Source organism: Equus asinus, chromosome 1, assembly GCF_041296235.1.
Source record: "Equus asinus isolate D_3611 breed Donkey chromosome 1, EquAss-T2T_v2, whole genome shotgun sequence".
NCBI lineage: Eukaryota > Metazoa > Chordata > Mammalia > Perissodactyla > Equidae > Equus > Equus asinus.
This window is the reverse complement of record NC_091790.1, coordinates 119,566,731-119,582,590: the sequence shown is the minus strand read 5'-3', so window position 1 is coordinate 119,582,590 and position 15,860 is coordinate 119,566,731. Positions and strand designations below refer to the sequence as shown.

General features: G+C 40.7%; 1 protein-coding gene across 10 annotated transcripts in view; it reads right to left on the bottom strand.

Moving 5' to 3' along the window:
* Positions 1 to 4,487: 4,487 nt before the first annotated feature.
* The window catches only part of AIG1 (androgen induced 1), a 308,996-nt gene continuing 297,623 nt past the window's right edge, over positions 4,488 to 15,860 (bottom strand). For 4 of the 10 annotated variants that reach the window (XM_070506530.1, XM_070506525.1, XM_014850699.3 and 1 more), the window contains 2 exons: positions 11,382 to 11,545; positions 4,488 to 5,582 (listed from right to left, as the gene is read on the bottom strand). In XM_070506530.1, the coding sequence (XP_070362631.1) occupies positions 5,545 to 5,582; positions 11,382 to 11,545 (202 nt within the window). In that variant the 3' untranslated portion in view covers positions 4,488 to 5,544. Of the gene's footprint in view, positions 5,583 to 10,703; positions 10,763 to 11,381; positions 11,546 to 15,860 lie in introns of all 10 variants that reach the window. The other 6 variants (XM_070506526.1, XM_014850697.3, XM_014850696.3 and 3 more) reach the window with 2 other exon arrangements.

The window sequence follows — 15,860 nt, the reverse complement described above, 5'->3', positions numbered from 1 at the left end:
TAATATGCTTGTGCATCTATGTAAAACCAGAGATAGCATTAAAAAAGAGTTTTACATTGTATTTGATTTTACATGCTTGTAAAATTCCCTTGAGAGAATTTTACTGCATGTGTTGATTTGACTGGCGTTAAAAATATATATTTTTCAATAAAGCTTGGACATAAGATGCCTACCTCTCTTCCTGGCAAGTCTGCCTGTAGCGAGCATAGGCGTTTGTTATTATTCCAAAATCCTTTGAATTGTACTTGAAATTAGGGTCATCTGTCTCAAAAACTTTCATTGCTTAGTTAATGAGTACACACAAAAGCATCCAAGTGTCTTTTAAATGTTTCCATGGGGACTTCTTCAACGCTCTTCAGCACTTCCATTCCAATAACTCAGAAGAGTTTCAATGCCTCGGACCGGCTTGTCAGTGCTGGATAATTGGTTTGGCTCTGTGATGGACAGCAATGTTGGCCACTCAGTTATTAGAAAGTCACAAATATGACTTTTAGATATTACCATGTGACTATTACTGTGTGTGTTTAGCATAATACAAGCACAGTCCACTTAAACACATAAAAGTGCTTAGTGATAACATATGTATTAGTTTTCCATTGCTGCTTTAAAATTATTACCACACATTTAGTTGTTTAAAATGAAAATTCATCACCTAACAGTTGTGGAGGTCAGAAGTCCTGGAGTCAAGGTGTCAATAGGGTAGTGCTCCTCTTGAGGCTCTGGGGGAGACTGTTTCCTTGCCTTTTCGAGCTTTGAGAGGCCCCCGCAATCTTTGGCTTGTGGCCCCTTCCTTGCATCACTCCAACTTCTGCTTCCAAAGCCACATTTCTTTCCCTCACTGTGACCTTCCTGCCTCCCTCTTTAAGGACCCTTGCAATTACATTGGGTGCACTCGATAATCCAGGGAGCTCCCACATCTTGAAACCCTTAACTTAATCAGAACTCAAAGTCCCTTTTGCCATGAAAGATAACATATTTAAAGGTTCCGGTGATTAGGATGTGGACATCTTGGGGGCTGTTACTACCACATCATATGAACTAAAAAAGCAAAAAAATAGTAGGATGCCATGCACCTCTAAAATGTTAAACTCCAACTGTTAATTTCTGATCATGACTTCTATTACCCTCATTTCCTTGATGCATCTGTTTTCCAACCTTGATGAGACTGACAGTTTGTGGACCGCTGTACTGTGTTCCAACGTTAGTCTTCTGTCTTCCTTTCCTCCTCAGTTCCTTCTAGATGTCATGACTCATCCTTCCAACCACTCCTGCTCAAACCCCCGACTCTCACCTGCTTGTCCTTTTTGGTGTAGCTACTCTTCTAAACAAAACCTTCCACTTTACTCTGCCTGGCAGAGGTCTCTTGGAGGAAATCCCAAAATGGTCCCTGTTATCACCAAGGTAAATTCTTTATCTTCAACCCTCTCCTGGGCCCCCCGTGTGGGCTGGAAAGCCTCCCGTTTGTAGTCTGTGCTGCTCTGCTCAGAGTGTATTACAGACTCCAACCCCATCTTCTGTTCTCTCACTCTCTTCAGGCAATTCTTTGAGGAAAAACCTGAAGCCATCAAAGCCATCACAAAAAAGTCCATGAACTTTGTCTTTTGTCCTGCAGACTCACTTCCAAGGACATTTCTCTCTTTCTCCCTCTTTCCTCTGACAGTGGGAGAGCTATTCTGTCCTAAGGCTAACCCAGAATAGTCACAAACCAAGAATATCTGCATTCGACTCATCCTCCCCTGATAGCCTGTGTTCTGGAGCTGTAAGTTCTGTTTTTGAAATTGTATTCCGTAACAGCTATCTCTACCATCCACTAATGCCAATAGCTCCTCAATTCTCTGGCATCTAGATTCTGCTCCTTCAATTTCACTGAAATAGCCCTTGACCTACATAAAGAAAACTCCGAAGTCAAGTTCATCATGAAACCCCATCCCAGCCTGGTTCTCATCCATGTTTCCTATGTAAGGAAATGATGCTATCTTTGTCTCGAACAACATCTTACATGGTTTTCTCTCAATAATCCCACAGGATATCAGCTACTAGACCTGTAGATTCAATTTCCTCATATATCTATTATATTCAATTTCCTCATATACATTATGCATAATATTCAATTTCATAATTTATGTTTTGTATAAATATATGTATGTATGTACATATATACATATTTTTTGTATAATATATACAAGCTTTTCAACATATCTCTATTATAGAACAGTTATCTATATTTTCTTATATTTCTTTCATACCTTTCTTTTCATTTCATTAACCTATCTGAAATTGTGTGTGTACCTTATGTATATGTGTGTTTTAAGAGAGGAATCTAGCTTTTTCTTTTTTATTAAAGTTATTCATTTGTTATAGCCCCACTCATTCAATTACTCATTATGCCCTTACTGATCTGAAATGCCATCTTTAATATTTATTAAAGTTTTTATATACCAGGGCCTGCTTCTGGGTTTGCTTTCTATTTTGTTGACTTCTCTCTATTCTTGAGCCATACTAAACTATTATAATTATTGCATTTTTATAATATGTTTTAACAGCACAAGTATGCTTTCATTACTTGTCCTCTTCAGGATTTTTCCATTGTTTTTACTTGTTTATTCTTCTGTTAAATTGGAAAAAAAACTTTGGCAATTTTAGAATAGTTATATAGTACTCATAAATTATTTGTAGGAAGAAATGACATCTTTAAGAATGGAGTCTTCTTTTCTAGAATTTAGTATATCTTTCCATTTTATTTGTCTTTTTAAAGAGTCCTTCAGGAGAAAAATGTACATTGTTTGATTATGAAAAGTTATCATTTTATTGTAGTATTTGATTTATGTTGCTAGTATTTTATCTGTGACAAGTAAGATTTTGTGCTCTTTTGGTTTTATTTTGAGGTGTGTATCAAGTCTGAAAACTAACTTGAGAAGCTTTTCATTATTCTGCGTCTTTGATATAGTTTCCTGTTAAATGTTCATCTATTAACTTACATTAGTCAATTATTAATTTTCTCCTTCCAGAAGTTGTTCTTGTTCTAGAAGCACATTCCCCCTTGAGACTGTGGATGGTGGATTAGTCTTTACACACACATACACACACACACATGCACAGAGAAGATAAAGCGGGAGCATCCTTCTGAGAACTGGTGGGGCAAAGCGGGAGGTTCGAAGCCAAAGGGAGAAATTGCTGGTAGTTTTTTCTCCCCACTCAGTGATTGCAGAGTGCATTCCACACACCTCGAGATACAGCCCTGGCCATCCTGCAGGAAGTGTGGCTAGTGTTCAGGTGCTGCGGTTCCCAAAACAAAAATGACCCACCACGAGAAAACCAAACCAAACCCAGCCCCAAATCTGAGCACAGAGTTATATTTCAAAGATAGCAGTAACACATGCATCCAACCTGCTGCACTGCGAGTTGGACCAGCTTTATATCTAAAGCCCACACGCGTCAACTTCTTTAGGTGTCCGTTTTGTGGCTAAAGTAGGCAAGTGCTATTTGCTGGAGGAGAGGGGCAGTCACAGCGTCCCAGAGGAATTGTCCCAGGAAGTCCTTAAAAATATTCCACGTGGTCCTTGAGGTTCCCTCTTCTGCGAGTCATCTGGGGAAATGGTTTCTTTTTAAACATTGATTTTGCACCTTACCTACTTTTTCTTACAACATTTAATTTTCTTTTCCATTAACCATATCAATTCTGTAGTGACATAAAACTTTTTTAACATAAAATTTTGTCACTCCAGGTCAAAATATAACTTATTTGATGCTAGACCTAACATTCCCAAAGACCATAGAAAAATAACAACAGGCTCATGGATATCCTTAGCTTATTTCTCATCTTAAAAGGGAATGCCTTTGATATTTGAGATGACCCTTCCTTCTCATGATACAGGATATTTTTATATTACTAATGGTATTATTAGAAATAAGTGTTAAAATTTCTCAAATGCCTTAGAACAACTATGGAGAAAATCATATGATTTTTTTGTGCATGACTGAGACAATGTTTTTAATAAAACTTCTAGTATCAAGCTATTCTTGAATTTTTAGAATAAACCTTATTTAGTTTTGAAAAATTATTTATATAGTGTTGAATTTATGTTGCAAATAGTTAAAGCAAGTGAGAAAATATTTTTTGCTATGCTGGCTTTTTTTGAGGGTTATATTAACTTTGAAAAATACTTGGGGAAGTGTTTCATCATTCTGTAACCTTGGAACAACTGAAACAACATGAGAATTATTACTTCAAAGTTTTCAAGGAATTGCGCATAAAACACTCTGGAACCAAGTCCTTTTTTGGAGATAGATAACTGAACATTAAAAAAATGTCTTCCATGGATATGAGTCTATTACAGCTTTCCAATTGTTATTGAATCCATTTTCCATGAAAACTGCACATTTCACTGGGTTCTAAGAATTTGTTGCCATAGAGCTATAAAACATATTTTCATAATTAAAAATTTGTTTCACATCTGTGCTTATATTGCCAAGTATTTGTTTTTCTCTCTCTTTCTCTTTCTTTTCAGTTAATCTCAGTAGTTTGCATACTCTAGTGCTATTTGCAATAGATGATGTTGTATTTATTAATCAATGTAATTATCAATCCCACTATTTTTCTGCTGCCTTACTTAACTCTGCTTTTATTTTTATTAGTCCCTCCCTTATATTTCTCTAAGATTTACTTTTATGTGTTTTCGACTACAGATTCTGCATTAGTATTATTGAGAAACAATTATGGTCAAAGACTTTGTAAATGAGCTTTTAAAAAAATTACTCTTTTTGGAATTATCAAAAACACACACATTTTTAAAATCAGAAAATTGTAAGAACCAGGTTCAGTAAACCCATTTTCAACAGTAATAGAAACAAAATAAGAAAGGAGTCCCCACGTTGTTAGGGTTTTGAGAGGCACCGTGCAGACATTAAATTAGGGGCTACTTGGTCTGTATTAAAGTTATAGTTTGCATCTAGGAAAAATTTCACAAGATTAAATCATGAGATCCAAATACGCTCGTGGTTTTGACTAAACTGATGTAATTATTATTAACATTGCCCTTTTGAGACAACTGTGACATTACTTAATGCAACAGGGAACATGGATCACATTTCTCCAGACTTACGCTGCGGCCCAGGCCCCTCCTCCCAGCCACCTGTAGGACTAAACACTCTGACCCCTCGCTTGACTTTGGCCCTTTGATTCCACATATTTATCCAGAAACACAATAGAATTTTATTCTTCCTTGCTTAAATGGAATTACAATCACAAAAATTAAAATCCAATGACCAATTCTAGTTTTAAAAACTAGAAGAGGAAAAGCAAAAGAAAAAGATGTTATTATCAATGATGAATTTGGAGAGAATTCTTTAAAACACAACGAGGGCAAGTTACTTTGGAAACCACTGTATTCTATTCTTATATATATTTCTCCATGAAAGCTGTCCTCCCCCTGGGGCAGGAAGGTGGCGGTGGATCCCACGGCCTCCTCTTCCGCACTGCCCATGCCCAGGGGGGAACGCGGCTTCAGTGGTGCGCAATCCAGCTCTTCCGTTTATACTTGGCTCTCATTCCAGTTTAGGCTTCTCTTTCTCTTCTTCCATACCTAGAAATACAGGCAGAGTACTTTATTTGAACCTCAGATTAAACTGTGAGCAGGTCTGCCAAAGCTGCTTTATAAGAACTCTCATCTTCCCCACTTCTCTCCACCACCCCTCTGCGCCGCACCCATCTGTCTTCTCCTAGCGAAGGAAGAAAGTCATTTACAATTTTCTCCAGAAATCTCCTCAGTGACCTCCCTCCCCACCCTCCCCCCCAATCAGGTCACAGCATCTCTGGGGCACACCCAGCTCTCTGGGAGCGAGGGACACAAGTCAGTTCTTGTCTCGTTGAGTTTGCACAGAAACCCCAACCGGGCTGCTGCTTTGTAACCAGCTTCGAGCAACAGGAGGGGTACAGCTGATGAGTTTCGAACAGACCTCATTTATTTTTATTTTGGTCCTGTCCCTTCCCAAGGCAGGGACTCTGGATTTTCAAAGTCAAGAAAAATATATATATATATTTTAAAGCTTGGAGAGTTTATTAGCCACAAGAACTGTTTATTTCCTATACCCGTGTGTACTTAAAAAGATCTCTTTCCAGTCAACCCAATCCGGGTAGAACAGTTTTCCTTCCTGAGAGATTCGTATGTACCGAGTCTCTTGTCTGCTGTGAACAATTAGTGGTGTTTCATTTTCCAGGAGATGAAAGTGTTCAAGTCATTCTTATGAATTAAAGTTAAATCTGGGAAATTCTCCCTACTTCTCTTTTCTTTTTGCTTCTAGCTAAACATTTTTCTTCTAATGCCAAATTCTCAGAGACTTTTTGCTGGAATAAAAGAAGCTCCAATATTGCTTTGCAGGTTTTGTTAGCGTTCTTTTATAAGCTGCAAGCTGTCTGAGGGCAGAGCCCTTAACTGTTCTGTTCTGGATCAAGTCCTGAGCACCTGAGACAGTGTCTGTCTCTTAGTAGGAGCTCAGTTAATCTTTATGGAATCAACTCATAAATAACGAACACTGAGGCGGCCTCAGAAGGCTAGACTAGTGGGAAAGAAATAGAACAAAATATGAAACTTCACAATATAAAAAATTATAAAGTCTAACCCCAGAGAGTCTTCATGATAGGGCCTCCAGTAGAAAAGGGGCCCCCTGCCCCGTCCCCTGGCTTCCTCCCAGCTCTTCACATGTGTTCCGTGCGGTCAGGGTGGTGGCTGTGGGACGTGGGTAGCAAGTTCTGAACAGGTGTCCTTAGACAGTTTTTTAGGTTTGGTTTTCATGACTAAGGAACTGGCAGAAATCCGTAACACTTTTTCCAAAGTACTTCTCAGAAATCATGTGAAGGAAAACTTCGAATCGAGCAGGAAGGACATCTGAAGGGGGGAGGGATAGGGTCGAGGGGGAGGAGGCCGGGAGATGCCTTAGTCGTTGGGTCACCAAGGCAGAAAAACACAACACAGATTCCACTCAAACAGCACACATGATTTGGGTCTCAACTTCATCCGTGTTCCCTCTCCTGCGGAGAAGCCATCAGGAACTAAGAGAGCTCGCCTTTCTCTCTGAAGTCTGTTTCGTCCTCAGTGTTCTCCTGCAGATGGGCTGGCTTGGCAGCGATAGTGGAATCTTCAAAAGCGGGGGTGGAGAACAGGGGGTGTTCATTGACCCAGACAGGGAAAATGGCTCCCCACCTACTTTAGTTTGGCACTTTGAGGTTGAGGGAAAAAATTAGACAGCTGTAAATAATATTTGGAAGAACCAGAGGTATAATTTCCACACAAAAAGGAGAAAGAAACCTGTCACAAAGCTGAGGCAGGATGCGCTTTCGGGAACAGAGAGGGAGAGCTGATTGACCCGAGAGAGTCAGTCACAAGTCATGAGTGATTCCCTCAGGCTGGGAGAGGGGCTCAACCAGAGCACCACACTGGGACGCCGTAGGCTGGGGCGGGCCATGAGCTGGATGGGCAGCTGGAGGGGAGCAAAGGTGGAGGTTTCTCTCACACAGGCCTCACTCCCATCTCTTCTTCTTTCTCCTCTTTTACCTGCTTTCTCCACCCTCATCCCAATCTTTTGCTTTTGGACACTTTCATTCCTGGTCGAATAAAGTGTGACTTTATTACGACCGGTCGCCTCAGTCAGACACACTGGAATTGGAATAGATCGTTAGCTTAAGTACAGAAATATTTCAGCTGTTACAGGTTGAACTGTGTGCCCCCCCAAATTCATATGTTGAAGTCCCAGCCCCAGGACCCCAAAATGTGAGAGAGGGCAAAAGGTGCGGCTGGAAGGCCGTTTGCTAAAGAGGGGTCAGGCGTATTGAGCCATGGGTCCAATGAACCAGCTCAGCCGCGGCCAGGAAAGACCTGTGGGAGACCCTCTTGTTTGGTGATTTGGACCTCCAGGAATTGCACAGAAAGCCAAGAAGGTTTGTGAGAATTTTGTACCAGTGGAAACGCTGCCACCCTGTACTGAAAGGGCCAGAGATGGGACAAAATGAAGAAAGAATGACACCGAAGGTAGTGCAGGGGCTGGCTAGCTCTCAGACTTGGCTGGGAACTGTGACCTCTGTCTGCCCTGCAATCCCTCCCTTTTGGAAAGGGAATGCGTATTCTATGCCCGTCCCATCATGGTGTTTGGGAGGCAGACCACTTTCTGCCGGGTTTCATAGGTTCACAACCAGAGAGCTGTTTCGCTTTAGGGTGAATGATAGCCCAAGGCTTACCCATACCCGATTCAGATGATACTTAAGATGAGATTTTTGACTTAAAAGAGTTGATACTGGGAAGACTTTTGAGGCTACTGGGATTGTATTTTGTATGCATGAAGCGCATGAATTTTGGGGGGATAGAAGGGAGAGTATTATGGGCTGAATTGTGTCTCCCCAAAATTCGTGTGTTGAAGTCCTAACCCCCAGGACCTCAGAATGGGACAGCATTTGGAGATAGGGTCTTTACCAAGTTAAAATGAAGTTGTGGGGGGGCCCTAATCAAATATGACTAATGTCTTTATAAAAAGGGGTAATTGGGAGACAGCCTCACGCACAGGGAGAACACCGGGTATACATGAAGACAGCTGTCTACAAGCCAAGGAGAGCGAGGCCTGGAGCAGACCCCTCCCTCACAGCCCTGAGAAGGAACCAACCCTGCCAACACCTTGACTTTGGACTTCTGGCCTCCAGACCTGTGAGATAATACATTTCTATTGTTAAAGCCACCTGGTTTGTGGTACTTTTTTTCTGGCAGCCCTACCAAACTAAGACAACATCCACAAAGCCCCCTTGAGTTACTTTCATTTAAAAAGAGCAGATGCTTAACTATAAATTTACTTATTATTTACGGGCTTTTTGTTCACAGTTCCTGTTAGGTTGGTCTGTTTTGTTATTTTATGAGCTAGATCCATGGTTCTGAGTGAAGGTTCCAAGCTCCCATGCGTCTGGGTTTCCAACGGTGACATTCTGACGGTCACTAGAAATAACACTGGATTGAGCATCACTCAGAAGATAATAAACAAGGTGGCCCTGCAGCCACCTATTTTAATGGTCCCTTGAGACTTCTGGGCCTCAGCTGCCTCCTAGTGAAAGGGGAGGGTCGGCTGAGAGGATTTCTAATCTCCTTTTCAGTTCGAAGATTCTGCAATAATGAGATTTTATCTTGAAGTTGAAGCCAACACAACATAACCACGCGGAGGAAGTTGAGCCACTAAAACTCATTATGAACACAAGGAAGGGGCTCAGATGTGGGATTCCTGCTTCCCGGGGGATTTTGTTTGGGGTGTAGTAAATGTACTCAGGATTGTAATACTCTGCTTGATTGTACTCAGTTCATTCTAAAATACACACACACACACACACACACACACGGCACACACTGCTGTTAAGCAGCAGTTTCAAACTCAGCTACCTACAGAACCAGAAAGCTAATACGACCAAGCAACGTGGCCAGGTAAGAACCAGGGAAAATTAGAGAGCCATCCAAAGGGGCAGTTGATACTCAATTCCAATTCATTGTTGCCAGAAGAGAACAGTAGGCTCATGTTGCCAGCTCTCAAAATATTTGATAAGCTAAAAAATCTGGCTTTTATGTGAAATCCCGCAATTTTGACATGTGGGTTAAAAATCAAAAATCCCAATATGTAGGCATAACAAAACTTTTTGGCAGGTGAAATCTGAGGGTGGTCATCAGGTTGTGATCCTGCTCATAAATGAAAACGATGCCCACTGAACACGAAACACCTGCCATGGTGGAATTAACTAGATGGTCCCATGTAGATGAAATTAATCTCTATCTTTGAAATGAGTTCCAAAATGTCAGTCAACCTTAGCTCATGTTACTTCAGAGAAACGGCACACGTTAAGTTGAACAAATCATTCAAAAAATTCTTCGTTTCACTATTCATTTTAAACTTCTCACTCAAAGCGCCTAAAAAGCAGTGTTCTATTAGTCTAGATTGGACTTTTATCTTTCCTGGTTTTCAAGCCATTTTCTCATAGAAGTAGCAGAAAAATGGCCAAGTGATTGTGAGAATCAAGCCAATTGAGGAGAAACAGGCGGTCATCAATACTCCCTGAAAACACATATTGGGCACATTAGCTTAGATTTAAATATGGCCTTTCTCCCAAGAAGCCGAGAAAAGCTTATATTTTGTTCTCAAAATATTTTTGTAAGTTAACTAAATACTTTTATAAGTTAACAGAGAAAGATTACTATTCTCACTGAACAGAGAGGAAAATTATTAAAAGATTAATTCCTGGTCTTCTAAGCTGTGGCCTGAACTGAATAAAGAATTCTGACACCTCTTCTAAGATCCCTTTTTGACATGAAGCCAGCTGCCGAGAGAAGCAGCTCTGGACCTCCTCTGGGACATTTACCATTGGCTCAGCCCTCGACACAAACGCTCACAGGAGGTCCACACACAGAAAGTCCAGTTCAACAGCCAGGTGACGACTGTGTTTTATTCGTCCAATGAGATCAAGCTCTGGCACAGTGTGTGAAACAAAGTCGGGTGCTCAGTGTTTGTGGAACGGGGATCATTCACTGGTGATGTGTGGGATGCTGTGAGTATATCAGAGGTGCCCAGAGCTCGCTAAAATCCCCAAACCCTCGTGCCTTTGGATGTATTTTCCTGTAGGATTCAGATCACTACATATCTGTGTTGTCACCTTTTCCATTTTCCCGTTTTTATGTTATCTTACATACACTTTGGGCGGGTTTTGCACGGCTGGGGTAAGATTACGTGCCTTGCCAAGATGGAGGGTCTGCCATAAATAGAAACAAAAGAGAAATCAAATCATAGGTTAAGAGCGTTCTTGCAGCAATGAAGTCTTACCCTTTAGTACCCATACCCCTCTGCCACCTTCAACCCTTGAACATGGCATCCTGGTGGATCACAGGGGCTGGAGGCATTCTGTGCTACTTCGAGTTCTAGCACAACGGTGGCGAGAGCGCTCTGAGGCAGCTACACTCACGCAAATGATGATGCAAAAAGTGGTGACCTAGGTGACTTCCAACGAGATTCTTTGGTACCTTTAATAATTGATCTCTTTGATTGGGGAGAGGTCCCTTTAGCTAAGGCAGTATTTTGTTAATCAGAGTGAACTTCCTAAATTTTTCTTCTGTTAACACTACATTTCTCCCCATAAAATTTTATAGACATGCTTCTTTTCTCTTAGATTTGGATGTTTTACTAGCTGATAAGACAAAGTGAGTAATAAACCTTTCAGGTAACTGCCAGCAGCTCTTAAATTAGTATTGTAGTGATAAAAATGAAGCTCTTCACAAGCTATCCTGCGCTACAGTGGAATTTTCCTTCTTTCTCTGCACACACTCTTTTAGACAGCAATTCTCTTGTTTTATGCTCCCCTAAACAATACTTACTTCTCTGTGTATCCCAGATATAGTTGTTCAGAACTTCTCCCAGCAGGTACAAAAAGTTCATTAAGACGGTTGTGGACCCAAAAAAGACGATTCTGGCTCCTGGGCCAATGTGTTCCAGGAAAGGGTACACCCACATCCCAGTTACATGATGCACCCAACACACCCTGCAACAGAATTGGAAAGGAGACGAAGACGAGAGTTACTCTCATGTTACAAATAGATCAGCATTGGTACCCCGACTCCAACCACTCTTCAGCAATGCCAGTCACAAGTCTGCTTCTGAGACTCAGGAGCTACCAGAAACTTTGTTGTTGTTGTTTGCTTGCTTTCTTTTACTTTTTATCCTGAAACAATTTTAAACTCAGAAGAATTGCAACTACGGCACAGAGGATTCCAGTACGCCCTTTGCTCAGCTTCACCGTGGGTTAAGGTCTCCTATATCCACTAAAATGAAGAAATTAACATTGGTGGGATATTATTAACTGAACTACAGACTTAATTAGGGATTCCTCAGTTTTCCCATTAATGTCCTTTATCTGGTCCAGGATCCCACATTGTATCTACTCAGTCTCCTCCAATCTGGCATTCCCTCAGTGTCTTCTTGTCTTTCCTGACACTTGAGTTCTAGTCAGGTATTAGAAACTGTTGTTTTTCTAAATAACTCTCATACAATCTTCTTAATCTCTTTTTTGCATAATAAAACAATACAGCATTAGGCAACCAAACTATAATAAAACCTAGATGAATATGTGCCAGGAATCCTGCCCTGCTGCCTGGCAACTAGATGCCAGTAAGCACTCCATATGCAGACAGAGCCATCCACATGGTTGTCAGCAACATCGCTGACACCTGGCTCCCCACAACCTGATCTTTGGATCTCATATTTCTTTCTTTTTTTTTTTTCTGTTTTACATAATACTTGCTTGTAATTCTTCCATTTGTGTTCTGGAAATATTTTAGGCTCAGTGGGAATACAACATCATTAATCTTCACTGTTTTCAAAAGTTTAGGTAGACTATTTGCTCCATTGGTTTGATTCTGACACAACTGCTAAGAGCTATTTTCCAAAACATTCTTGGGTTCGTTACTTTATCAACTGTTGTCAGTTTTGAAGACTAAATAAAACACAAATAACTTCATTGCATGAGGAATAAAGATTACTTTTTATACTTATGTCTTTGGGGTCATTTTCCTTCCCCTTCATGGCTTCATTCCTCTTTAGCAGTTCAACTACATATATATCATATATATATATATATATATATATATATATATACCTCATCCGAGGCAAGAAACCTGGGGATCTTCATCTTAGATCTTGCAGTCTCAGTGAGGATGACATCATTTCCTTTTCAAGGAAGTGAAAATTGGTTTGGGGAGGGTGGTGAAGACATCTTACTCTTTTTACGTATAAAGCACAGCTATAGATATACACAGAGCATAAACAGACAAACAGTTTTTCTGTGGCATTAAACTGTCATGGGCTCAGCAATTCTACTCCTAGGTATATATTCAAAAGAACTGAGAGCAGGGACACAAACAGATACTTGTATACCAATGTTCATAGCAGCATTATTCACAATAGCCAAAAGGTGGAAATAACCCAAGCGTCCATCAACAGATGAATGGATGAGCAAAATGTTGTATCTACAAACAAGTGAATATTATTCAGCCATAGAGAGGAATGAAATTTTGATACAGGCTACAACCTGGATGGGCCTTGAAATGCTATGCTAAGTGAAAAAAGCAAGAAACAGAAGGCAAATATTGTATGATTCCACTTATATAAGACACTAGAATAGGCAAATTCATAGAGACAGAAAGAATAATAGAGGTTACCAGGAGCTGGGGAGAGTGGGGAATAGGGCATTATTGTATAATGGGTACAGAATTTATGTTGGGGATAACGAAAATGTTCTGGGTATAGATAGTGGTGATGGTTACATAATATTGTGAATGTACTTAATGACACTGAATTGTACTCTTACAAATAGTAAAAATGATAAATATTATGTTATGCATATTTTACCACAATGGAACATTTTCATGGGGTAGAGATTAGGGGGAAAAAACCTAGAAATGTTCCTCGGTTGAGGGAGTCAATAATGAAAGACAGGCTGAGAAACACTGCCTTAGAGGGAAAAGGCATCATTAGGTCCATCCTGGTCAGCTTGAATAATTGTTCAAACTAAAAGATTTTTACCAAAAGAGGATGCTAAGCTAGTCAAGATTTTTTTTAAAGGCTGAAGCATTTGTGAGAATCAGCAGAAATTAAATTGTTAGGACCACCCTATGGGATTCGGGTGCCTCATATTCTGTTTGGCTGTAAATTAGAGGCAGTTTCATCTTTCTAATCTTGTCTTAACTAATGTAAGGAGGTGTGTGCCCATCCACTGGCTTATTAATTCCCATTGGGGTGATATGCTATATCCCAAAAATCTAACACCATAAAGCTGTAATTGATTTTGCAAATCAACTTATAATTAAATTCTGACTCACTGTAAAATTGTTTCCTCAATTAGGCAAATTAGGAGCAATTCAAATTATGAATGCCAGCTATACTTTTTATACCTGATCCTGGCACTCTACTTGTTTCTGGTAGAACGAACTTTCATCTACAACTTCTGGTAATGTCTCTGATGCCAGGCCTCTACACCTCAGAGTTGTTTGCAGTTTACTTTTGTTTTATATGGAATCATCTTATAATACTTAACAGATATAATAACCATGACCATGTCCCATCTATCTGTAGACGACTGCTAAATTTATATCTCTAGCTTTGACCTGATTTCCAGAGTCCTACACCCAGTTGCCCACTGCACATCTCCCCTTGGGGGAAGCATCTCCAGCTTAACGGTTCCATAATGTCATCATCATCCCTGCACATCTCTCCCCTCCCTCCATCCCCCAATAGCAGACATCTTTCACTTCTCCAATGACTACTACATTTTACTCCAGCGGTAGCTTAGGGAAGAAAACGCAGACTCATCTTTGACTCTTCCTTTTCTCACAATTCACATCCAATCTATCCTTAGATCCCATTGGTTCTACTTTCCAAACACACCCAAAATATCTGCTTCCTACCACTGCCACCACCACCATCTGGGTCAAGCTGTCATCACCTCTCACAGAAACCACACATAGCTCCCTGCGTCTTTGCTTTTACCCTTGCTGCAGTCTATTCATCAGCCTGTTCTCATGGGAGCAGCCACACTGATCTGGATTAAATGCAAGTCAGATGGTGCCACCACTTTGCTTAAAACTCTTGCTTCTCCTCTCAGAGAAAAAGCCAGAGTCCTAGATGGTTCCTCAAGGCTCTCCCTGACTTGATCTCCTCCTATTCTCCCTCTCACTCCCTCCACTCCAGCGACACTGACTCCTTGGTATTCTTGGAGCATGCTGAGTGCTCATTGTATGCTCCCACGCCTGGAACAGTACTCTTCCCCCCTGCGTCCCGCAGTAGCCACAGGCCTCCCTTGTGTCCTTTGGTTTCCACTCAGACGTCATCTTCTCGATTGGGTCTTCCCAGGCCAGTGTATCAAAAAATTGCACATTCACCCTGAAACTCTACTCTCCATCCCTTTATTTTTCTCTCCAGCCATTTAATATACTATCTTTATCTTTACTTATCTGTTCATTGTCTGTCCAATGGGCACAGGCATTTTATCATTATATTCATTGCCATGTGACACATAGGATGTACTCAATAATTATTTGTTGAATTAATGACTGAATAAAGGAAGATCAAAAACAACAACAGCTGGGGCTGGACCAGCGGCGCAGTGGTTAAGTTCGCACGCTCCGCTTCAGTGGCCTGGGGTTTGCAGGTTTGGATCCCGGGAGCGGACCAACGCACCACTTGGCAAGCCATGCTGTGGGAGGCATCCCACACATAAAGTAGAGGAAGATGGGCATGGATGTTAGCTCAGGGCCAGTCTTCTTCAGCAAAAAGAGGAGGATTGGTAGCGGATGTTAGCTCAGGGCTAATCTTCCTCAAAAAATAAAAAATCAAAAACCCAAAAAAATACAACAGCTATTTATTGAGCCTTTACTATAGGACAGGCACTTTGCCAATAACTTAAAGAATAATTTAAAAAAATTTCAATAAAACTCCCCTAAATCTGAATGCACTTTGTTGGCAAACCATTCTGTAGATAACCAGATAGTAAATATTCTCAGTTTTGTAGGCCATACAGTTTCTACCACACTCTCAGCTCTGCCGTTGTAGTGGAAAAGCAGCTGCAGACAGTATGCAAATAAATGAGTGTGGCCGTGTTGCAATAAAACTTTATTAGTGGACTCCGAAATTTTAATTTCATATAATTTTCACATGTCATGAAACAGTCATCTTCTTTTGATTTTGTCAATCATTTAAAAATGTAAAACCACTCTTAGCTTGCGGGCCAGAAAAGAAACAAAAAATCAAACAGTTGGTGGGCTGAACTTAGCCCCTCGGCTGTGGGTTGCTGAGCCCGGGTT